The following is a 25762-nucleotide window of genomic DNA, read 5'->3' on the forward strand; positions in this document are numbered from 1 at the left end:
TCAGGAAAATGTCTATTTATTCCAAAAAATACCAAGTCACAGCTCCTCTGGCTTTCCTCACCAGGGAATCAGTTTGGGGAAGGGGCCAGTGTTGGAGAGGGGAGTGGAGAAAGGAAGGGAGGAGGAGGGAGGCAGAAGCTGTTGGAGGGTCTTCAGGTGTGGAACTATTTATCTTCTCCCTGTGAACCGCCCCCTCCCATGCTCCCCCAGCCAGAAAGGGAGATGCCTGTGTGTGTGTGTGTGCGTGTTTGTGCGTGCTTGTGTATGCATGGATTTGTGTGCATTTGCATGTGTTGGGGCAGATGACAAGGTCCCAGCTCAGGACACGTGGAGGGGAATTGTCAGTACACACCGGCTCCCACCCCTCAAGACTTCTCCCCTCTATGGCTTATTTGAGGTCAGATCAAGGCCCCAGGGTCAGGCAGCCTGTGCCGCCTGAATGGGGACAGGGCTGGGGGCGGGATTCCTGGAATCCAGGCTGGCTTAGAGCTAGTGGAGGGGGATACAAAAGCTGAAAGGCCCGAACCCCCAAATCCTGGCGGCTGGAGAAAGCTGAGTGTTCCACGGAGGTGTGGAGCAGAGGGGAGGGGACTGGGTGGGGGCTGCGAGGGGTTGGGCGCTCAAGCTGGCTCCTTTCTGGGGAAGTCACAGTCGGCCTGAGCGGTGTCGGGCTGGGGAGGCCCCGGAAGGGATGGGAGAAGCTCCTCAGAGCAGCTAGAAGCTGTGGGGTTGAAGAACTGGCACCAGGGCCTAGGTAGATTTGGGTAACCGCCCCGTTTCCTCAGTGTGCTGTTTCCTCGCTGTGGTGTGAGCCAAGGGCCAGCTCTCTGCCCCAAGCTCCTGACAAGAAGGAGGGTGAGGTGCCAGTGTTTGCGGGGAGACATAAGAGGGAGGGGGACGGCCCAGGGGAGGAAGAAGAGACCCCCCCCACCTTGCCCTAGGGGCTGGGGGAGGGGCGTGTAGCCCTTTAAGAGTGGGGGAATGGCCGCCCCCGCAACATGGCTATGTACAAAGAGAATTGAGGGCAGATTGTGCAGTGGGTGCTGGGGACTTCCTGCCGCCCCTGGAGGCTCCCCCGGTGTTAGGGTGTTAGGGAGGGAGGTGAAGGAGCACCCCTGGCCCCTGCAGATGTGCTGGCAGGGACCGTTGCTCTCCAGCGTCCCTGCTGCAGGATGTGGCCAGCAGAAGACAGCCCTGAAGGCCCCAGGTTGGTCACCAGCTGTGGCCCATCCTGCGGGGGTCGGGGATATCTGAGGAGAATTTGGCCGGGGCCAGCAGAGAGCTGATCCTGGTAGGGGCCCCAGTGACAGGGACTGGGCAGGGGGCAGTGGTGTCACCTGAGGGCTGAAATGCTTCCCCTCTGGTGATGATGAGAGGTTTCTGGGTTGACCCTGTCACCAGTCAGATGGCTGGGTGAGGGGCAGCGCTGCTGTCAGGAGGGGCCTGGGTGCCTCACCGGGGGTAAGGTGAGGTTGGCTGAGGCCACATCTGTGGTGGGGTTGATCCAGGCAACATCCTCAGTCAGGAGTGAGGCAGTGACATAAGGAGGGCCAGAGTGGGGGTGAAGTCATCAGAGGGGGGCAGCTGGCCCCGCCCCTGTCCTTTTTGTGGAAACGGGAATATGGCCTGTTATGCTGGTTCCCCTTAAGTGAACTACTGTAAGTACCATGCGGCCCCAGAGGACAACTGAAATACAGCCCGTCATGGTACTTGGCTCCTAAGATGATGGCTCTTGGGGGGTAATGGCACATGGTTGCAGTGGACTCTGGGATGACACCAGAGTTATGGTGGATCCTAGTGGGTGGTGACAGCACTGGATCTCATGGATCACAGGAGATGATGGCACCAGGGTTATGGTGGATCCTAGTGGATGGTGACAACATTGGACCTCATGGATCCTGGGAGATGACACCAGGGTTATGGTGGATCCTAGTGGATGGTGACAACGTTGGATCTCATGGATCACAGGAGATGATGACGCCAGGGTTATGGTGGATCCTAGTGGGTGGTGACAGCACTGGACCTCATGGATCCTGGGAGACGATGACACCAGGGTTGAAGTGGATCCTAGTGGGTGGTGACAGCACTGGACCTCATGGATCCTGGGAGATGATGACATAGGGTTATGGTGGATCCTAGTGGGTGGTGACAGCATTGGATCTCATGGATCCTGGGAGATAATAACATCATGGTTGGAGTGGATCCTGAGAACTGATAATAGCTATGGTGACTCCTGGGACATGAAGACACACGGTTAAAGTGGATCTGGCAGGTGATGACATCATGACACTCTTAGGTGTAATGAATTCTGGGATATGATGACACCATGGTTGGAGTGGATCCTGGGAGGATGACACCATGGTTCTGTCGTGGGAGGTGATGACACCAAAATCATGAGGGATTATGGGATATGGTGGCATCATCAGTCCTAGTGGATTTCAGTAGAGGATGTCTGTGTCAGGCATAGTGGATTCTGGAAGGTAATGTCATCATTGGTCATGGTGGGATCTAGGAAATGATGACATCGTCAGCTGTGGTGGCTCCTGAAAGATGATGACACCGTGGTTGTGAGGAATCATGGAGGGTGGTGACACCGTTGGCTATGGAGAGTCTTGGGAGATAGTGACACCATTAGTCATGGTAAATCCTGGAAGAAGATGTTACCATAGTTGGGGGTCATAGGGAATCCTGGGAAAGGATTCCATCCTCAGACATGGGTAACACTTGACCCCGGGTGCAGTGCCATCATGAGTGGCGGGTATTGTGTGGTGCTGACAGTGTCAGTGAGGGCAAGAGTAGGTGTACCTCAAGCACCTCCCCCCAGTAGAAGGCTAGGACTTTGTTGACAGAGGCGATTGTCTCTAGATATGGCAGAAAGAAGAGTGAGGCCAGGCTATAGGACACCTATGAGTGCCAGGACTCCAGGATCCTGGTGATCCAGAGTGGCCTCCTGGGAGCAGAAGGGCATCTGGTGGTTCTGTCTCCCAGGAGTCATAGCACAGGTATGGGATCCAAAGCCCCATTTCCTCTTAGAGGGTCTAGCAGAGATCCTGCTGGGCATGTCCCTTGGGTTTGGGGAGGGAGCAACCAAGCTAAGTCACGGTGGGACAAGGCAGTAACTCTGGTGACACCATCAATACCGATGGCCTCCCAGAGTGGGCAGTGCCTCTGAGGAGGAAGCTCTGGTGATGCCATCACAGCACTGGGGTAGGGGGTTCACTGCCAACAGCCTACACAGACCATCATTTCTGGAGGAGGCCCTCCACATGGGCAGCTCCCCAGCGATGCTTCCTTTAGACAACATCTCAGGACAGGGCTCCTCTCTGCTCCCTGGCATCTTCCCTGGGGTTGTCCTGGACTCTGGGCCTGCCCTGCCTTCTACAACATGGTGGCAGCAATGGAGGCCTCTCCTCGTGCCATCTCAGAGCACGTAGCCTCTGGGCGACAGTGCAGAAGGGGCCTGCTCCTGGAGAGGTCCCAGAGTGGGTGGTCATCTCTGGTGATGACATCACAGGAAGAGGCACGGTCCCTCTGATGACGTCATAGGGCAAGGCACCTTCTCTGGTGATGGCATCACAGGAAGGAGGCAGGGTCCCTGTGATGATGTGGTGAAAAGGAGACCTTGGGTCTAGTGAGGACACATTGGTGAGGCATTTTCCCCTGCGACGTGTCCCAGGAAGATGGCTTTGTCCGTAACGATGACATCATAGGACACAGGCATCTTCTCTGCTGCAAAGACACAGGGAGAAAATCTCTTCCCCACGGCGATGATGCCAAAAGAGGCCTTGGAGTTAGAGGTGAGATTGTCTCTGCAGTGACACCACAGGATCGAATGCCATGGGGCAAGGCATCATCTCTGTTATTACACCACAAGAAGGAAGCCTCTGAGGACCCCATAGAACATGGACATGGCCTCCAGCGAGGACCTCACCGGCCGGCCTCTTCCTCTGGGATGACCTCATGGGAAGGAGGCTTTGTTCCTGTGATGACATCACAGAACACAGACATTTTTGCTAGCGATGACGTCATGGGCCGGCCTCTTCCTCTGGGATGACATCATGGGAAGGAGGCCTTGGCTCAAGCAGTGACCTAATAGGAGGAGGAATCTTGTCTGCCAGGACGTCCCGGAAGGAGGCTTTGACTCCTGTCCAAGGGCTGATCTGGGCCCCAGGCCCCTGGCGTGTGTGCGCCTGTGTCGGGGGATCCCGGCTGGGACGGGGGGCCCGGGAGGCCGCAGCCCCCCAGCCCCGGCCCTGGCCTCAGACAGTCACCTCGTTCTTGCTGGCCGTGCGCAGGTGCTGGGGCAGGTGGTGGCCCGGGATGAACTGCAGCTGCTCCAGCGTGCCCTGGCGCTGGAAGGGCGGCCTGCGGGCCAGCGTGCCCCCGCCCCCGCCGGCGTCGGACATCCAGGCGGGCTGCGGCGAGCCGTGCAGGGCGTGGTGGTGGTGGGCGTGCAGGCTGGACGGCGGCGGCAGCCCGCGCAGCGGTGTGGGGGGCCCCCCGGGCCCCAGCAGCAGGTTGGAGTGCGAGGCGGCCAGGCTGGCCCGGGCGGTGGGGTCGGGGGGCAGCGCGGGGCTGCGCGGGGGCGACAGCAGGTGCTCGCGACTCTGGCGCAGGGCCTCGGGCGAGGACAGCAGCAGGTGTTCCTGCGACACGAGGCGCGCCCGCGGCAGCGTGAACTCGTAGCGCGAACGGCCGCCATCGCCCAGCAGGTGCTCCTGGGACATGACCCTCCGGGGGTTGGGCGCGGGCGCCAGGCCCAGCTCCTCGGGGCCGCCCCAGGCCTCCATGCGGTAGCCGCCCCCGGTGCCCGGCCGCCGCAGCGCGTGCAGGGGCAGCGTGCCGCGGGGCAACTCCACGGGCCGGCGCTTCAGGTAGGCCTCGTCCAGATCCTTCTCGGCTGCGGGGAGAGGGGGAAAAGCCACAGCGGTGGGTCCCCTGCGCATCCAGAGCCCTCCCCCTCCCACCTCCTCACACCCCGCTCCCATGCAGGTCTGTCGCCCCACAAGGATCCCGGGCATCAGGTTATCTGTGTGGCCAAAATGCAGATTCCCAGGCCCAGCTCACAATGCTGGGTCAGTAGATGTGGAGGACTTCCTCCTCTTCTCCCTTGCCTCTGCGTATCCCTTTTTGGGAGTAGAACCCAATCCAACTCTTGCTTTTGGGGGACCACTGATCCCCTCTCATCCTGGGGCAATGTGACTCACACTTGGAGTTGTGACCTGTTACGCTGTGAAGTTGATTTTGCGGGTAGGGAGCAGCATTTTGAAAAATGAAATCAAATAGACCAGAAGAGAAAACTAGGGGCCGGGCGCGGTGGCTCAAGCCTGTAATCCCAGCACTTTGGGAGGCCGAGACGGGCGGATCACGAGGTCAGGAGATCGAGACCATCCTGGCTAACACGGTGAAACCCCGTCTCTACTAAAAAATACACACACAAAAAAAAAACCTAGCCGGGTGAGGTGGCGGGCGCCTGTAGTCCCAGCTACTCGGGAGGCTGAGGCAGGAGAATGGCGTGAACCTGGGAGGCAGAGCTTGCAGTGAGCTGAGATCCAGCCACTGCACTCCAGCCTGGGCGACAGAGCGAGACTCCGTCTCAAAAAAAAAAAAAAAAAAAAAAAAAAAGAGAAAACTATCAGAAAGTGTTTATGTAATAAGGGAATCGGAGGTAAGTGATGGTTCATGAAATTCTTACTTCAGACGCGTGTGTGTGATTGAAATATTAAAGGATGAGATTTAGTTTAAAAGAATCCACCAAGGTCAGGCAAGGTGGCTCACTCCTGTAATCCCAGCACTTTGGGTGATTGAACAGGAGGGTTTCTTGAGCCCAGGAGTTCAGGACCAACCTGGGCAATATAGTGAGACTCCCATCTCTACAAAAAAAAAAAAAAAAAAAAAATTAGCTAGGCCAGGTGGGGTGGCTCAAGCCTGTAATTCCAGCACTTTGGGAGGCCGAGATGGGCGGATCACGAGGTCAGGAGATCGAGACCATACTGGTTAACATGGTGAAACCCCATCTCTACTAAAAAATACAAAAAAAACTAGCCGGGCGAGGTGGCGGGCACCTGTAGTAGCCGCCACTACAGGAGAATGGCATAAACCGGGGAGGTGGAGCTTGCAGTGAGCCGAGATCTGGCCACTGCACTCCAGCTTAGGCGATAGAGCGAGACTCCGTCTCAAAAAAAAAAATTAGCTAAAGCATGGTGGCTCATGCCTGTAGTCCCAGTTACTTGGGAGGCTGACGTCAGAGGATTGCCTGAGTCCAGAAAGTAGAGCCTGCAGTGAGCCATGACTGCACCCCTGCACTCCAGCCTGGGCAAAAGAGTGAGATCTTGTCTCTTAAAACAAACAAACAAACAAACAAACAAAAAGAATCCACCAAAAAGTGGGGTGGAGGGAGTATAGATTAACAAAATGTGGCTAATTATTAAGGCTGAGTGATGGGAACCTGGGGCTCATTTTGTAATTTTCTCTACTTGCATATATGTTTGCAAATGTTTGTAATAAAAAATTTCAAAGCTTTCCTGTAATTAAAAATATATACATATATGTGTGTGTGTGTCTCACGGGTCACAATATGAAAATCGTTTCTGGGCCAAGCACGGTGGCTTACGCCTGTAATCCCAGCACTTAGGGAAGCTGAGGCAGGTGGGTCATCTGAGGTCAGGAGTTCAAGACCAGCCTGGCCAACATGGTGAAACCCCGTCTCTATTAAAAATACAAAAATTAGCTGGGAGTGGTGGCGCATGCCTGTAATCCCAGCTACTTTGGAGACTGAGGCAGGAGAATCACTTGAATCCAGGAGGCAGAGGTTGCAGTGAGCTGAGATGGTGCCATTGCACTCCAGCCTGGGCAACAAGAGTGAAACTCCATCTCAAAAAAAACAAACCAAATGAAACAAAACAAAAAACGCTGGGCACAGTGGCTCACGCCTGTAATCCCAGCACTTTGGGAGGCGAGGCAGGTGGATCACAAGGTTAGGACTTTGAGAGCAGCCTCACTAACATGGTGAAACCCCATCTCTACTAAAAATACAAAAATTAGCCAGACGTGGTGGCATGCACCTGTAATCCCAGATACTCAGGAGGCTAAGGCAGGAGAATCACTTGAACTCAGGAGGTGGAGGTTGCAGTGAGCCGAGATCATGCGACTGCACTCCAGCCTGAGCGACAGAGCGAGACTCTGTCTCAAAAAAAAAAAAAAAAAAAAAAAAGTTTCTGGCTGGGTATGGTGGCTCATGCCTGTAATCTCAGCACTTTGAGAGGCTGAGGTGGGTGGCTTGCTTGAGCCCAGGAGTTTGAGGCCAGCCTGGGCAACACAGTGAAACCCCGTCTCCACAAAAAATACAAAAATTAACCAGGCATGGCAGCACAAGCTCTTAGTTCCAGCTACCCGGGAGGCTGACACGGAAGGATCACGCTTGAGCCTGGGGAGGTAGAGGCTGCAGTGAGCTATGATCATGCCACTACATTCCAGGCTGGGTGACAGAGTGAGACCCTGTCTTGAAAACATAATGGTAACAAAGAAGAACAAGTGTTTCCTAGTGAGGCTCTCATTTTAAGATGTTTGAAGGCTGCTCCACTGCCAGAGATGGGCCACAGACTGCAAAATGTCCTTGAGAGTCGCAGGAATGGGTTCGGGGATGGGCATGTGGCCCAACTTGCACCAGTGGCATCCAGGCCTGGGATTTTTTGCCAGAATTGTTGCCAGAGACTCTTTTCTGCCAGGGTCCCTGAGCTGGTAGAACGGCAGCCTGAACATCTGCAGGGCGATCGTCTCCACCACAAGGGGAGACTGTCTGAAAATGAGGCCCGCCGGTTGCGTAGAGAGCTAAGAGACAGCTCTTGGGCCCCCACAGCGGCTACATTGCAATCTGGTGACCTGTAGACTTTCCATGATCAAGTCAACGTATTTTTTTTCCTTTAACTTAAGTTGTATTTCTTTTTTATTTTTTTTATTTTTTTTATTTTTTTTTTTCTGAGACGGAGTCTCGCTCTGTCACCCAGGCTGGAGTGCAGTGGCCGGATCTCAGCTCACTGCAAGTTCCGCCTCCCGGGTTTACGCCATTCTCCTGCCTCAGCCTCCCGAGTACCTGGGACTACAGGCGCCTGCCACCTCGCCCGGCTAAGTTTTTGTATTTTTAGTAGAGACGGGGTTTCACTGTGTTAGCCAGGATGGCCTCGATCTCCTGACCTCGTGATCCGCCCGTCTCGGCCTCCCAAAGTGCTGGGATTACAGGCTTGAGCCACCGCGCCCGGCAACTTAAGTTGTATTTCTATTAATTGCAAGTCCAAGTCCTGATTAATACAATAATAAGTCCTGGGAGGGGAGACCAGAAGGTTGCACTTAAAAGAAGCAAACCAGAAGTGATTCTGATACAAAAGTACATCAGGTAATTCTAGAACGAACTTGGTTAGTAAAACCTGGGAGAGAATCTAAAGCACTGGAAGGCGCTTGGGCCGCTGTCCATGGTCCTGAACCCAGACTCTGGCCCCGCCCCTCCCCGTCACCGCCCGCTGCCCTTGCTAGGACTCACCCAGTCTCTTGAGGGAGGAGTAGCGGTTCAGCTCGGACTTCACAGCAGCCTCGTAGGACGGGGGCAGATGCGAGAGGTTGTGGAAGGACCGAGAGCAGGACAGCGTGGAGTAGTGCAAGGAGGGGCTGGGCGGCGGCAAGGCTCGCCAGTCTGGGTTAGAGGGGGCAGGGCCAGGGTCAGTCAGGTTCCTCCCTCAGACCCAGGAGTCCAGGCTCCCAGCCCCTCCTCCATCAGACACAGGAGTCCAGAAACCCAACCCCTCTTCCTTCAGACCCAGGAGTCCAAGCCCCAGCCCCTCCATCCTCAGACCCAGGAATCCAGGCCTCAGCCCCTTCTCCCTCAGACCCGGGAGTCCAGACCCCCAGCCCCTCCTCCCTCAGACCCAGGAGTGCAGGCCCCCAGCCCCTCCTCCATCAGACCCGGGAGTCCAGACCCCCAGCCCCTCCTCCCTCAGACCCGGGAGTCCAGACCCCCAGCCCCTCCTCCCTCAGACCCGGGAGTCCAGACCCCCAGCCCCTCCTCCCTCAGACCCGGGAGTCCAGACCCCCAGCCCCTCCTCCCTCAGACCCGGGAGTCCAGACCCCCAGCCCCTCCTCTCTCAGACCCGGGCGTCCAGGTCCCCAGGCCCTCCTCCCTCAGACCCGGGAGTCCAGACTTCCAGCCCCTCCTCCCTCAGACCCAGGAGTCCAGACCCCCAGCCCCTCCTCCCTCAGACCCAGGAGTCCAGACTCCCAGTCACTCCTCCCTCAGACCCAGGAGTCCAGACTTCCACCCCTCCTCCCTCAGACCCGGGAGTCCAGGCCCCCAGCCCCTCCTCCCTCAGACCCAAGAATCCTGGCCTCAGCCCCTCCTCCCTCAGACCCAGGAGTCCAGGCCCCCAGCCCCTCCTCCCTCAGACCCGGGAATCCAGGCCTAAACTCCTCCTCCCTCAGACCCAGGAGTCCAGGCCCAGCCCCTCCTCCCTCAGACCCAGGCGTCCAGACCCCAGCCCCCTCCTCCCTAAGACCCAGGAGTCCAGGCTCCCAGCCCTTCCTACCTCATACCCAGGAGTATAGGCCCCAGCTCCCTCCTCCCTCAGACTCAGGAAAACAGGCATCCAGCCCCTCCTCCCTCAGACCCAGGAGTCCAGGCCCCCAGCCCCTCCTCCCTCAGACCCAGCAGTTCTTTGGGCAGTTAGAAATCTGAGATTGTAGCCCATCATAATTCCAGCAGTTCAAGCTCCCTCTTCTCACCCCACCCCCTCCTCTCCAGGAGACAGGCTTGATGCTGGGGAAGAGGGCCCCGAGAAGGGGGCACCAGGCATTTGTCAGCATTCACTGAGTGCCTGGCCCCAGGCTCCATGCACCTTCTCCTCAACCATGTGGGAGAGAGATGCCACTTTCGGCGTCCACACGAGGAGGCAGGTTCACTTGGTGACCTGGCCAGACCATGAGCGCCATGAGGACTGAGCTCACAGTGGTCTCGCTCCTGCTCTACACTGGGCACCTGGCATGGCTGGCCCAACACAAAGCGGGAAGGGAAGGAGCCCTGCTCTTTCCCGCAGCCAGCCCCTCATCCGTACCCAGTGTGGCGGCGTGGTGCTTGGGGCTGTTGACGTTGAGGTGCAGGTAGTTGTGGTGCAGATTATCTGGGGGGACCGAGAAGGGAGGTGACGTCACTGCCATCGCTGACCCCCAGCTGGCACCGCGGCCCTGATCTCTGGGAAGGACTCTGGCCCCAAGGTTGGCCCCACATGCAGGACCTCGTTAGAGCTCCACAGATCAACCCATGCCATTGGCCACATGAACTGAGGCTGGGGGTCTTGAAGGTGGAAAGAGTGGGCATAGGCTCAGGGATGGGTAAGTGGTCTGTCCCAAGCTCCAAGCACCCCCCTCCCTGGTGCCCAGGCTAGAGATCTGAGGGGGTCACCTTGCTACCTCTCTTCACCTCCCACCCATGTCCTCTTGGTTCCTCTTGATATCTGAATCTCTGCCCTGATCTGTCCTCTCCCTCCTGGATTGCCAGAGCAGCCTCTGGCCATCCAGCCCATCCATCTCCATGATCAGCCTCACCGAAGTAACTGCCCTTCCACTGCTCAAGAGCCTTCCCATGGCTCGCCATCACCCACGGGACAAAGTTGAACCCAGGAATGGTGTTTGAGGCTTCAAAACCTGGACCCACTGGATATCTGCAGCCCCATCTCCCATCCCTTCCCTCAAGCCAAGTTGCTCTTTCCAGTGAGCCCAGTGTGGTCCTGCCACAGGGCCTTTGCACATGCCACCATGCTGTTCTCACTGCCTTGAAGCCCTTCTTCCCATCTGCCTCAAGATCCAGCTCAAATGTCTCTTCTCCTCTCCACCCCTGACCCCAGCTCCGTCCTCGTCCTCTGGCTGCCTGGACCATCATCCCAGCCTCCTCCTGGGCCTCTTTCCTCTCATCTCTCCCCTTCGCATGGGTTCCAGAGGACCAGTTCTTCCACCCACTGCTGACTGTGTTGCTCCTCTGCTCGAACTCCTCTGCAGCTCTCCATCACCCTCAGGACAGAGGCAGAGCTCCTTAGCTCAGCCTGGCACTCAAGGCCCTCTTGGAGGTCACCAACCACCCTCTCCCTGTCCTCAAGTCTGGCCACCTCACAAGCTCTGCTACTCAGAGCTTCCCAGCCCCAGTAACTCCTCTCCTCCTCCAGGCCTTTGCTCAAATACCTCTTCCTCAGAGAAGCCCTCCTGCCCCCGAACCAGACCACATCTTCTCAGTCCCCCTGACAGCTCCTTGGACTTCTCCACTGATGCACTCATCATAAATTATAATGATATAGATCATATTTAAGTAATATATATTAAATATGATATATCCTATTTTAAAGATATAATTATATATATTTAACAACAGCAATAGCCCACCCTTAACATGGTATTTTTGCCTGTGTTACACATTATTCTAAACACCTGTCTCACCAATTCATTTGCTCTTCACAATAACCCCATCAAGTGAGTACTGTCATGCTTCTCATTTTACGGATGGAGAAACTGAGGCCCACAGAGGTGAAGTCACTTGACCCGGGTCACACAGTGGCAGAGTCAGGATTCAAACCCAGTCGGTCTGGCTCTTGACAAATTCGAATTTGGTAGTTGAGCCCTTGTGTGTTGTTGGCTGTCGGGTGGTCTGACACTGAGCGCAGGGGCTTGAGAAAGTCTAAACCTACATCACCAAGGTGCCCATGGAGCCCACCCACTGGAGCGCACAGGAGGGCAAGGAGGTGGTCTGGGTCTCTACGGAGTTCCCAGCCCCCGTCCGCCTTTCGCAGGACTCGGCGGTGCCAGGCGGGCGTAGAGGGGTGAGGGCGGGTCCGGGGTGATGGGGGTGGAGCCGCCATGGAGGGCGGGGCTACAGGATGAGGGGGCGTGGCCAGAGACGGAGGCTGCGCCGGATCCCACGTTCCACTCACCGAGGTTGGGGGTCTTCACGGTGTTGTAGAGGTTCTTGGGCGTCCTGGGGGGCATGCTGTCGGGACCGCCGATCCCCGGGGTCAGGGAGCTGCTTCGGGCCCGGTCCGGGCGGGTCCCAGGCCCCGCCTGATGTCTCAGAATGTCCACCAGAGCTCTAAAGGTGGCAGAGAGGTGGTCAGCGGCCTGGGGTCTGGGGGCGGTAGGGGTACAGGGAGGGCCCAGGCTTCATTCCGCTCCCTGCTCTCGCCCTTGGGTAACCTGTCACTCAGCCTGCTTTTTTCGCCATTGGCCACTCCCGTTTCTCGTTAGCCACGCCCCCTCGAACGACCCCCTTTCTCGGGCCACGCTTCTTGCTTGAAGCGCTGCTGCCTTAACTCGTGTGGACCCCACCCCTTCTGTGGTCCCTCTCACTTCCCTGTGGGCTCACCCCACCCTGAATCTGGGACCCCATTCCCGTTCCTTTTGCAGCCTTCCCCATGGCAACAAAGGGTGCTCCATTTTCCCAGTGATGCGGACCTCAAACATTAAATCACCTTGACTCTTCTTTTTTCCCCCCACTTCATCCCTTTCAGTAATCCTACGGATCGAACCTCCAAAACATATCCCAAATCGGACCACTACTCACCACCTCTGAAATCTCTCGCCTGGATCATTGCAACAGCCCCTTCACGGGTCTCCCCCCTCCCACCCTAGCCCCGTACAACCCAGTCTCACACGCAGCTCGCATAATTTTAAAATGGACAGATGGCATCACGCCTGACCTCAGGACCCTGCAGTGGCCCCATCACACTTAGAATAAACCCGGGCCCACCTGCTTCTCCTCACCTCCTGCTGCCCACCGCCCCCAGCTGCACGGGCACTTCCCTGCCCTGAAGGCCACCGAGGGCCTTTGCACGCAGTTCCCCTGCCCCAAACCTCTCGCCCACAGATCCCTGCGTGGCTCGCTCCCTCCCTTTGGGTCTCTGCTCAGAGGCCTTTTCGGATCCCTTCCTCTAATCCAGCGCCCCCTCCCTCCACACTTTCCGCTGATTTTCTTCACAGCAGTCATCTAAAATTATACAGCACACGCATTTGCCTGCTTACGGACTGGGCCGCTGATATTTAATGAGCACTTACGGTGTGCCAGGACTCTGCACGAATCAACTCAGTTAATTACAATCCGAATAGGTGGGGACGATGATTAGTCTCATTGTGCGGACGGGAAACTGAGGCACAGAGAGGTTAAGTAACCCGTCCACTGTCACACAGCCTGTGGGCCGTGAACTTGGATTTGGAAGTTAGGCTTTTCCACCATGGCAGAGACCTTGTTTTGTTCACTCCTGTATCCCCAGCTCCTGGCCCACAGAAGATACTCAAGAAATATGTGTCGATGAATGAGAGCCTGAGCTTCTCCCGCTCCCTGCATCACTCCGCAATAGCGGGGTCGGCTCTGGCACGGCTTTCTCAGCCCCTGCCCACCTTCAGCTCCTCCGGAGGCCGCCACCTGGGTCTCTGAAGACGCCCTATCCCTGTAGCCCCTCCTCCTTGGACGGCTCCACCTCCCTTGCTGGGCCCCGCCCCAGGCTCGCAGTCCTCCCGCCCCAGAGCACACGCACCTGGGCACGTTGATCTCCCGGTGCGCCCGGGGCGCACGGGACGCCTTGCTGAAGGCCACTTTGGCGCCGACTCCCACGGCCAGGGCGAAGCTGATGACCCCGCACACGACGTAGGCTGTGCTGCCACCGGGGCCCTCGCCCCCGCGGCCCCCGGCACCCCCCGTCCGGCCCCCTTCCAACCACCCGGCCTGGCCGGGCCCTGGCCCCCCGCCCGCACCCCCAGCGCCCCCGGCGCCCCCGGCTAGCGGCGGCGGCGTAGTGGCCCAGCGCGGCGTGTCGTAGTTGGAGCAGGAGGCCTGCGCCAGGCGCATGTGACGGTGCTCGCAGCAGAAGCGGTAGTGGCAGGTGCCGCAGCAGAAGCGGTAGGAGCCGGTGCTGCAGTTGAAGGTGGCGTCGTACTGGCCCATGACATCGTAGTAGCCGTGGCAGAGCTCGGCGGGAGGGGGCGCCCGGGCCGCCGCGCCCGCTCCGCTCGCTGGGCCGGTCCTCGTGCTGTTGGCGCCCGGGCTCGCTGCGCCCCCGCCACCCGTCAGCGCCCCGGTCAGGCGCCGCAGGTGCGCCAGCAGGGCGGGCAGCGGGCCCGCGGACTCGGCGCTCGTGGCGTTGGACGGGCGCGCCCCGGCCTGGCCGGAGCTAGAGGCCAGGAGTACGAGGAGCAGGAGGGCCGGCATGGGGCGTGCAGGGGTCGCACCGGGCCGCCAGGCTGCGGGGAGAACGAGAGCAGAGGTTGGAGCGCTGGGCGGGAGAGAGCCGGTCAGAGGGTGAGAAGCGTGGAGATGGGTGGGCAGAGAGGCTGGGGAGGGCGGGCGGGGGCCGGCAGAGTGTGGGGAGCAACAGGCTCCAGGAGGCAGGAAGGGCGGAGGGAGCTGAGCTGCGTGGGCCCAAGTTGGCCGCCCCACGCGCGGTGGGCGACAATGGGAGAGCAATGGAAACGCGCCTGGGCACGGCTGGGGGAGAGAAATGAGCATGGGCGGACAGAACCGGGATCAGGCGAGAGATGAATGCGGGAGAAGCGATTGGGAGGGTCGACAGACACCAGAGGGGTGTGCAGACATTAGGACGAGAAGCGAGGCGAGGCGCGATGTTAAGGAGAAGAAACGGGGGCGGAGAAGAGGAGAGGGCAGGGGAGGCAGCCGAAGGGAGGCGCGGGGAGGAGAGGGGGGGGTGGCGAGGGGAAGGGAAGGGAGGGGAGGGGAAGGGAGGGTGTCGAGGGGAGTGGGGGCCGGGGAGGGAAGGAAGGGAGACAGATGAGGGGTGGGTGGGAAAGGAGGAGTCAGGGAGACGAGGAAGGAGGGAGAAAAGAAGGGGAGGAGGAGAAGGGGGAGGAGAGGGAGGGAGGAGGAGAGAGAGAAGTTGAGAATTTGAGTTTATAGACCAGGCAAGTGGGAAGAGGCAGTGCACGGTTTATCAGCACTGACATTCGGGGACCCATGCTGCTTTGTGGTGAGAGCCTGTCCTGAGCACTGTGGGATGTTTAGCAGCGCCCTCTCGATGCCGGGAGCACCGCATCCCCCCGAGTTGTGACAATGTAAGATGCTTCCAGGCATTGCCAAAAGTCCACCTGTTTCGAGGAGGCCCCCGTGGAGAACCACTGACTTACACCCATATTGTCCTCAGTGCCCCCAAATGCCAATTTCTCTCCTTTATTTAGATCTGGTAATCAACGGATCTCAGGTGCTCTCTCGCGTGCTCTCTCTCTGTCTCGTTCCCCTCTCACACAGGCACACGCACACGCACGCACACCATGCTTATGGCGTCAGGTTTGAAGTGTCTCTGTCCACAGCTGAACCACAACCACAGCAGGGTGGCTCATCACCCGGCTGGACCTCCTGCCGGCTGCCTGACACTGACATGTTCTTATCTAAGCTACCTGTGCCCCAGTTCCCCCATCTGTAAAATGGGGATGAGGATGGTTATCTCTGAATGGTCAGGAGGATGAACTGAGTAAATATGTGTAAAGAGCTTAGAACAGTGCCTGGCATACTGCAGGTGACATAAGAAAGTGTTTGCTGCTGCTGCTAACTATTCAGAAGGGAGATACAGGCTGAGAAAGGGTCGTCTGGGTGTGGTGGCTCACGCCTGTAAATCCCAGCACTTTGGGAGGCCAAGGTGGGCAGATCGCTCAAGCAGGAGACCAGCCAGCCTCGCCAACACAGCAAAACCCTGTCTTTACAAAAAATAAAATAAAATAAAATAAAATAATAAAAAATAAAAAATGAGCCGCGGGTGGTGGTGCGCACCTATAGTCCCAGCTACTCAGAAGGCTGAGGTGGGAGGATAACTTGAGCCCCAGAGATCAAGGCTGCAGGGAGCTGTGATTGCACCACCACACTCCAGCCTGGGTTGACAGAGTGAGACCCTGTCTCAAAAGAGAAAAGGTGATGGAGAAGAGAGGTGGGAGTTGGTGGTGGGCAGGTCTTCCAGCTGTTTCTATGGCAACAGTCCAGCCAAGTCCCAGACACGCCCCCCACCCCCGTGGACCTAGAGGGTTGATAGGGGTGGGAAGGATGCCTGGTGAGAAGGAAACGTCTGCGCTCTACCTGCAGGAGGAACAACCTAGGGGTCTGGGGTGACTACTCACAGAGTCTTATGTTTCCTGTCTGCGAGAACCTGATCTGAACAGCGCCTGCCCTGAGCGAGCTGCCGAGAGGCTGCCATAGAGCTTCCCAGGAGCCGGCATGATGCGCAGGATGTGCATTCGTTCTGCACATCTTCATTCAATAAATGTCTCCTGAGCAGCCTCCCTGGGCTGAGGATGCAGCAGTGAATAAGCCCACAGGGTTCCTGCCTTTACGGGGGTTTACGTGCTAGTGAGGGGGGACAGTCAGCAGATGGACACAAATGAATGGGACACATGTTGACGCCAATTGTGAAGAAATATAAAGGAACGATGAAGGAAGCCGTAAAGAAATGAAAGCAGCATAAAGCGATGGAGGGGGTGGATGGGATTGAGTCAATACATATCACTCGGTGTTATTTTCTATTATACGTCTCTTTCCATCGTGTGTGTCTAGGGACCACACCACTGTAGACAACATTGCTGCTGGTGGGGATGGGCAGAGGGTTGGGAGGTGAACCTTCCAGAGCCTCAGTGAGCTCCATCGCGTCCTGCATGGGGCCTCAGCTTTCCTTTTCAGCTCCAGCTTGGACCCCTCCCCTGACTCAGTGCTAGAATACCCCACTGCCCACTGGACCTGTCCACTTGGGTGTTTAATGGGAGTCTTAGAAATGGCTTGACCCACACCGTGGGAGACAGTGTGGCACTTCCTTAAAAAGTTAACTAGAATTGGGCCAGGCGCGGTGGCTCACTCCTGTAATCCTAGCACTTTGGGAAGCCAAGGCGGGTGGATCACTTGAGGTCAGGAGTTCAAGACCAGCCTGGCCAATATGATGAAACCCCATCTCTATTAAAAATACAAAAAAAAAAAAAAAGAAAAGAAAAGAAAAGAAAAAGAAAATTAGCTGGGCATGGTGGCGTGCACCTGTAGTCCCAGCTACTCATGAGGCTGAGGCAGGAGAATCTCTTGAACTCGGGAAGTGGAGGTTGCAGTGAGCTGAGATTATGCCATTGCACTCCAGCCTGGGCAACAGAGTGAGACTCCGTCTCAAAAACAAACAAACAAACAAACAATAAAACAAAGTTATCTAGAATTACCATGCACTTCCACTCTGCCTTGTGTCTACCCCAAAGAATTCAAAACATGTGTCCACACAAAAACTTATCCTTGAATGTTCATGACAGCACCTTGCACAACAGCCAAACACTGGAAACAATGCAAGCGCCCAACAAACCGTGACAGGTACCAAAAGCTGAGATACAAACCACAGCATGCACGAACCTTGAAGACATGACGTTCAGTGGAAAAGTCCAGCCATAAAGCTCACTTAGTGTATGATTTCACTAATATGAAATATCACAATAGTCAAACCCACAGAGACAGAAAGCTGATTAATAATTGCCCGGAGCTGGGGACAGGGGGATGGGAGTGGCCACTCATGGGTGCCAGTCTTCCTCGTGTGGTGAGGAAGTAGATAATCCAGATAAGTAGATATCTGGAACTAGATAATGGCCATGGCTGCACACCCTCACAGATATGCTAATGCCACCGAATCAGACACTTGGAGAATGGTTAAATGGTGTATTTCCCACAATTAAAAAGGTAATAGGGACTGGCATGGTGGCTCACGCCTGTAATCCCAGTACTTTGGGAGACCAAGACAGGCGGATCACTCGAGGTCAGGAGTTCAAGACCAGCCCGGCAAACATGGTGAAACCCTGTCACTACTAAAAATACAAAAATGAGCCTGGTGCCTGTAATTCCAGCTACTCGGGAAGCTGAGGCAGGAGAATTGCTTGAACTCGGGAGGCTGAGGTTGCAGTGAGCTGAGATCGCACCACTGCACTCCAGCCTGGGTGACAAAGTGAGACTCCATTTCAAAAAAAAAAAAAAAAAAAAAGAAAAGGAAACAGTTCAAATGGCATCAACCACTCCCCTGTCCACACTCTGGTTCCCTGTCGTCACACCTGGAATAAAACCCCAACTCTGCCAGGAGCTCCTCTTCTCATCCTTTTCTTTTCCCTTCATACCTTCCAAGTTCATGCTCAGGACACTCCACCTTCCTGCCTGTGCACCTGCTGTTTCCTTCCTCTGGGAAGACCAGATCCTGGTCTGACCTGCCTCCTTTCTCCCTTCCTTCAGGGTGTCCCTGGCATGCCATTTCAGCCAGTCTCCCTGTCCTAGTAGCAACAGCAGCCCCAGACATGCTCCCATTTCCTCACTGGCTTTGCAACTTTCCTAGCTGTCATCTCTGCGGGCCACATATATGTGTATTGACACACTCATTTCAGATGAGGACTCTGAGGTTCCAAGAGGTCCCATCGTTTGCCTGAGCCCTAAGGTGCCCAAAGAGTGGGGCTGGGCTTTGAACTCAGGTCTCTGAGCACTGTGACCTGTACAGCATGGATGCCTTTGTCCCCCACACAGAGACACATCCCTTCCGGAAGTGGCACATGCATGCAGCATTGTGGATTCCTTCATTCATTGAGGGCTGCCATGTAGGGTTGGGCAGGTCGTGTACTGCACAAAGGGGTCTGGCTGAGAGGCTGAAATCCTGCTGGGCTCTCCTCCCCAGGGCGTGTGCTAGTGGGGCTGCATCCATTTGGGGTAAGGAGTGCCCCTTTCAAACTCACACGAGGGTGCCATCTGCCTGCCAAACCATAGACCTGGGAGAGCTGATTAGGCAAGGTGGGGAGTGCCTTTGTCTCATCTGCACAGAGGCTGCTGTATGGGCTGGCAGTTCTGTTCACTCCCCATTCTGTGCCAAGCCTCCGCTGGGCTCCGTGGACACTATTTCTCCCTCTGGAAGTTGGAGGATCCCACTGGCTCCTCCAACTGCATGCACGTGATGCACACACCCAGAGAGACACAGCTCCAGGCCATTGACAACTCCAGCAGGGGAACAGGGAGGGAGATCAGGAGCAGTGGCACACCTCCCCTCAAACTCAGTGATACATGCAGACACACCACACACAGACCACACATACACACACGCCATACACACCACACTCCACACACACCACACAGACCACATATACACACACACCACACACACACGACATATACACACACACACCACACACACACCACACACACACCCCACACACACACGACATATACACACACACACCACACACACACACCACACACACCACACAGACCACATATACACACACACCACACACACACACCACACACACCACACCACACACACACACACCACATACACACACACCACACACACACACACCACATACACACACACCACACACACACGACATATACACACATACACCACACACACACGACATATACACACACACACCACACACACACCACACACATACACACCACACACACACGACATATACACACACACAGCACACACACACCACACACACACACACAAAACACACACAACACAGACACCACACAGCACACACATATGCCACACAGGCACCACACACACACACACACAACACAACACACACCATAGACGCACACACCTCCCACACACCACACACCACACACACACCACACACATACACCACACACACCACACACACACCACACACATACACCACACACACCACACACCACACACATACACCACACACACCACACACGCACCACACACATACACCATACACACCACACACCACACACATACACCACACGCAACACACACGCACCACACAACACACACATCACACACACACCATAGACGTACATACCCCCCACACACCCCATAAACCACACACCACACACACCACACACTGTACACACCACACACCACACACACCACATACCCCACACATACTGCACACACCACACACCACACATACCACACTCACACACCACACACACACCCCAGACACTGCACACACTGCACACACCACACACCACACATACCACACACACCACACATACCACACACACACCACACACTACACATACTACACATACCACACACACACCACACACTACACATACTACACATACCACACATACCACACACACACCACACACCACACCACACACACCACACAGACCACACATACACACACACCACACACTCCACACACCATACACTCCACACATCATACACACTGCACAAACCACACACCACACGCACACCGTACACACACCACACACAAACCACACATCACACACACACACCACACACATACACCACACACACCACACACCACACACCACACGCACACCACACACACCACACACAAACACCATATACCACACACACACCACACACACACACCACACACCACACAGACACCACACACACACCGTACACACACCACACGCAAACCACACATCACACACACACACCACACACAACTTCTCTACCCCTCCTGGTCCGGGCAGCACCTATAGGCAGGTGGAGAGAGGACGTGAGCCTGCAGACACAGCGGCCCTATCCAGACACGGGATGAATTCTTCCCCGACCTCACACCAAGCTGTGCGGAGACACACTGCCGCGCACGCTGACACAGGGCGCCCAGACAGTCCCAGATACAACGCGAAAGGACCTGGTGGCACAGCCGTGGCCTCCTCCCAGCACACAGACACACATACACACCTCCCCACGTGGACACACAACACACACATGGGCTTCTGCACATTTCGACCCCTCCACACTGGGACGGACCACTTACAGCTCTGGGACAGGGCCAGGGACCTGCCCCACCTGGCTCCACGTGGGTCCACGACCACACACATCACAGCTCACAGCCACGCAACCTCAGGGGTGCACACACGTGTGCAAACACACCCTCACCAGCAATGGAGAGTCTGGAAGGAGCCATGTGACACCTCCGCCCCACACCCGCCCCCACCGCGGCTCTCACGCACACAGTGGCGCTCTCCTCCTCCACAGCTGAGGGGGAAGGGGCCCGGGACCCCAGGCTTCACGTCTGCACCTTCCATGCCCCCCTGCACCCCAGCTCAGGACCTGACAGACACAGATGTGGGGACACAGGTCAGAGAGCCAGCCTGGGGCAGGGTCCCTGGGCTTCTGGGAGCTCCTCCCCCACCCCCACCAGCCCCCTGCTCAGCTCTGTGCTGCACGCTCCACCTGCTGCGTCCCCTCCCAACCCTCTTGCCCGGGGGCTGGGGGCCAGGGCGTCCAGAAGCTCGGAGAAAGGGACAGAGACACTAAAGGGGGAGCAGAGGTCCCGGGAGAGGGGACAGAGAGCCAGAGGCAGGGCAGATTGTGTGTGTTTGAGAGAGAAGGGGGGACAGAGACCCAGAGGGAGGGGGACAGAGGCCCAGAGAGAGGGGGACAGAGACCCAGAGAGAGGGGGACAGAGACACAGAGAGATGGGGGACAGAGACCCAGAGAGAGAGGGACAGAGACCCAGAGAGAGAGGGGACAGAGACCCAGAGAGAGAGAGGGGGACAGAGACTCAGAGAGAGAGGGACAGAGACCCAGAGAGAGGAGGGGGACAGAGACCCAGAGAGAGGAGGGGGGACAGAGACCCAGAGAGAGAGGGACAGAGACCCAGAGAGAGAGGGGGACAGAGACCCAGAGAGAGAGGGACAGAGACCCAGAGAGAGGAGGGGACAGAGACCCAGAGAGAGAGGGGGAGAGAGACCCAGAGAGAGAGGGACAGAGACCCAGAGAGAGAGGGGGACAGAGACCCAGAGAGAGAGGGGGAGAGAGACCCAGAGAGAGAGGGACAGAGACCCAGAGAGAGAGAGACAGAGACCCAGAGAGAGGAGGGGACAGAGACCCAGAGAGAGAGGGACAGAGACCCAGAGAGAGGACAGAGACCCAGAGAGAGAGAGGGACAGAGACCCAGAGAGAGAGGGACAGAGACCCAGAGAGAGAGGGGGACAGAGACCCAGAGAGAGAGGGGGACAGAGACCCAGAGAGAGAGAGGGGGACAGAGACCCAGAGAGAGAGGGGGACAGAGACCCAGAGAGAGAGGGACAGAGACCCAGAGAGAGGACAGAGACCCAGAGAGAGAGGGGGACAGAGACCCAGAGAGAGAGGGGGACAGAGACCCAGAGAGAGAGGGACAGAGACCCAGAGAGAGAGGGACAGAGACCCAGAGAGAGAGGGGGACAGAGACCCAGAGAGAGAGGGGGACAGAGACCCAGAGAGAGAGGGACAGAGACCCAGAGAGAGAGAGGGACAGAGACCCAGAGAGAGAGGGACAGAGACCCAGAGAGAGAGGGGGACAGAGACTCAGAGAGAGGAGGGGGACAGAGACTCAGAGAGAGAGGGGGACAGAGACTCAGAGAGAGGAGGGGGGACAGAGACCCAGAGACAGGGGGACAGAGACCCAGAGAGAGAGGGGGACAGAGACCCAGAGAGAGGAGGGGGGGACAGAGACCCAGAGAGAGAAGGGGGGACAGAGACCCAGAGACAGGGGGACAGAGACCCAGAGAGAGAGGGGGGGACAGAGACCCAGAGAGAGAGGGGGGGACAGAGACCCAGAGAGAGGAGGGGGGACAGAGACCCAGAGAGAGAGGGGGACAGAGACCCAGAGAGAGGGGGACAGAGACCCAGAGAGAGAGGGGGACAGAGACCCAGAGAGAGGGGGGGGACAGAGACCCAGAGAGAGAGGGGGACAGAGACCCAGAGAGAGAGGGGAGACAGAGACCCAGAGAGAGGGGGGGGACAGAGACCCAGAGAGAGAGGGGGACAGAGACCCAGAGAGAGAGGGGGACAGAGACCCAGAGAGAGAGGGGGACAGAGACCCAGAGAGAGGGGGGGACAGAGACCCAGAGAGAGAGGGGGACAGAGACCCAGAGAGAGAGGGGAGACAGAGACCCAGAGAGAGGGGGGGGACAGAGACCCAGAGAGAGAGGGGGACAGAGACCCAGAGAGAGAGGGGGGACAGAGACCCAGAGAGAGAGGGGGGACAGAGACCCAGAGAGAGGGGGGGACAGAGACCCAGAGAGAGAGGGGGACAGAGACCCAGAGAGAGAGGGGGACAGAGACCCAGAGAGAGGGGGACAGAGACCCAGAGAGAGGGGGACAGAGACCCAGAGAGAGAGGGGGGACAGAGACCCAGAGAGAGGGGGGGTCAGAGACCCAGAGAGAGAGGGGGACAGAGACCCAGAGAGAGAGGGGGACAGAGACCCAGAGAGAGGGGGACAGAGACCCAGAGAGAGGGGGACAGAGACCCAGAGAGAGAGGGGGGACAGAGACCCAGAGAGAGGGGGGGGACAGAGACCCAGAGAGAGAGGGGGACAGAGACCCAGAGAGAGAGGGGGGACAGAGACCCAGAGAGAGGGGGGGGACAGAGACCCAGAGACAGGGGGACAGAGACCCAGAGAGAGAGGGGGACAGAGACCCAGAGAGAGAGGGGGACAGAGACCCAGAGAGAGAGGGGGACAGAGACCCAGAGAGAGAGGGGGACAGAGACTCAGAGAGAGGAGGGGGGACAGAGACCCAGAGACAGGGGGACAGAGACCCAGAGAGAGAGGGGGACAGAGACCCAGAGAGAGAGAGACAGAGACCCAGAGAGAGAGGGGGGACAGAGACCCAGAGAGAGAGGGGGACAGAGACCCAGAGAGAGAGGGGGACAGAGACCCAGAGAGAGAGAGACAGAGACCCAGAGAGAGAGGGGGGACAGAGACCCAGAGAGAGGGGGACAGAGACCCAGAGAGAGGGGACAGAGACCCAGAGACAGGGGGACAGAGACCCAGAGAGAGAGAGGGGACAGAGACCCAGAGAGAGGGGACAGAGACCCAGAGACAGGGGGACAGAGACCCAGAGAGAGAGGGGGGACAGAGACCCAGAGAGAGAGGGGGACAGAGACCCAGAGAGAGAGGGGGACAGAGACCCAGAGAGAGGGGGACAGAGACCCAGAGAGAGAGGGGACAGAGACCCAGAGAGAGAGGGGGACAGAGACCCAGAGAGAGAGGGGGGACAGAGACCCAGAGAGAGAGGGGGACAGAGACCCAGAGAGAGAGGGGGACAGAGACCCAGAGAGAGAGAGACAGAGACCCAGAGAGAGAGGGGGGACAGAGACCCAGAGAGAGAGGGGGACAGAGACCCAGAGAGAGAGGGGGACAGAGACCCAGAGAGAGAGAGGGACAGAGACCCAGAGAGAGAGAGACAGAGACCCAGAGAGAGAGGGGGGACAGAGACCCAGAGAGAGAGGGGGGACAGAGACCCAGAGACAGGGGGACAGAGACCCAGAGAGAGAGGGGGACAGAGACTCAGAGAGAGGAGGGGGGACAGAGACCCAGAGAGAGAGGGGGGACAGAGACCCAGAGACAGGGGGACAGAGACCCAGAGAGAGAGGGGGACAGAGACCCAGAGAGAGAGGGGGACAGAGACCCAGAGAGAGAGGGGGGACAGAGACCCAGAGAGAGGGGGAGGACAGAGACCCAGAGAGAGAGGGGGGACAGAGACCCAGAGAGAGGAGGGGGGACAGAGACCCAGAGAGAGAGGGGGGACAGAGACCCAGAGAGAGAGAGGGGACAGAGACCCAGAGAGAGAGGGGGACAGAGACCCAGAGAGAGGGGGGGGACAGAGACCCAGAGAGAGAGGGGGGACAGAGACCCAGAGAGAGGAGGGGGGACAGAGACCCAGAGAGAGAGGGGGGACAGAGACCCAGAGAGAGGGGGGGGACAGAGACCCAGAGAGAGAGGGGGACAGAGACCCAGAGAGAGAGGGGGACAGAGACTCAGAGAGAGGAGGGGGGACAGAGACCCAGAGAGAGAGGGGGGACAGAGACCCAGAGAGAGGGGGGGGACAGAGACCCAGAGAGAGAGGGGGGACAGAGACCCAGAGAGAGGAGGGGGGACAGAGACCCAGAGAGAGAGGGGGGACAGAGACCCAGAGAGAGGGGGGGGACAGAGACCCAGAGAGAGAGGGGGGACAGAGACTCAGAGAGAGGAGGGGGGACAGAGACCCAGAGAGAGAGGGGGGACAGAGACCCAGAGACAGGGGGACAGAGACCCAGAGAGAGAGGGGGACAGAGACCCAGAGAGAGAGGGGGACAGAGACCCAGAGAGAGAGGGGGGACAGAGACCCAGAGAGAGAGGGGGACAGAGACCCAGAGAGAGAGGGGGACAGAGACTCAGAGAGAGGAGGGGGGACAGAGACCCAGAGACAGGGGGACAGAGACCCAGAGAGAGAGGGGGACAGAGACCCAGAGAGAGAGAGGGGGACAGAGACCCAGAGAGAGAGGGGGACAGAGACCCAGAGAGAGAGAGACAGAGACCCAGAGAGAGAGGGGGACAGAGACCCAGAGAGAGAGGGGGACAGAGACCCAGAGAGAGAGGGGGACAGAGACCCAGAGAGAGAGGGGGACAGAGACCCAGAGAGAGAGGGGGACAGAGACTCAGAGAGAGGAGGGGGGACAGAGACCCAGAGACAGGGGGACAGAGACCCAGAGAGAGAGGGGGACAGAGACCCAGAGAGAGAGAGGGGGACAGAGACCCAGAGAGAGAGGGGGACAGAGACCCAGAGAGAGAGAGACAGAGACCCAGAGAGAGAGGGGGGACAGAGACCCAGAGAGAGGGGGACAGAGACCCAGAGAGAGGGGACAGAGACCCAGAGACAGGGGGACAGAGACCCAGAGAGAGAGGGGGACAGAGACTCAGAGAGAGAGGGGACAGGGACCCAGAAAGAGGCAAAAGAGACGGACGGGGGGCGGGAGACAA

The 25762-nt window shown here is 57.6% G+C and overlaps 1 protein-coding gene and 1 pseudogene across 1 annotated transcript in view; both read right to left on the reverse strand.

The window, feature by feature from the left end:
* SHISA7 (shisa family member 7) overlaps nt 1–25762 on the reverse strand; it is a 27760-nt gene continuing 1998 nt past the window's right edge. Inside the window, exons 2-5 of the mRNA XM_077981888.1 lie at nt 13557–14503; nt 11961–12115; nt 8537–8686; nt 1–4900 (exon numbers count right to left, since the gene is read on the reverse strand). Coding sequence (XP_077838014.1) covers nt 4260–4900; nt 8537–8686; nt 11961–12115; nt 13557–14503 — 1893 coding nt within the window. The 3' untranslated portion in view covers nt 1–4259. The remainder of the gene's footprint in view (nt 4901–8536; nt 8687–11960; nt 12116–13556; nt 14504–25762) is intronic.
* On the reverse strand, nt 2642–3992 carry LOC106994865 (uncharacterized; annotated as a pseudogene).

Source organism: Macaca mulatta, chromosome 19 (assembly GCF_049350105.2).
Source record: "Macaca mulatta isolate MMU2019108-1 chromosome 19, T2T-MMU8v2.0, whole genome shotgun sequence".
NCBI lineage: Eukaryota > Metazoa > Chordata > Mammalia > Primates > Cercopithecidae > Macaca > Macaca mulatta.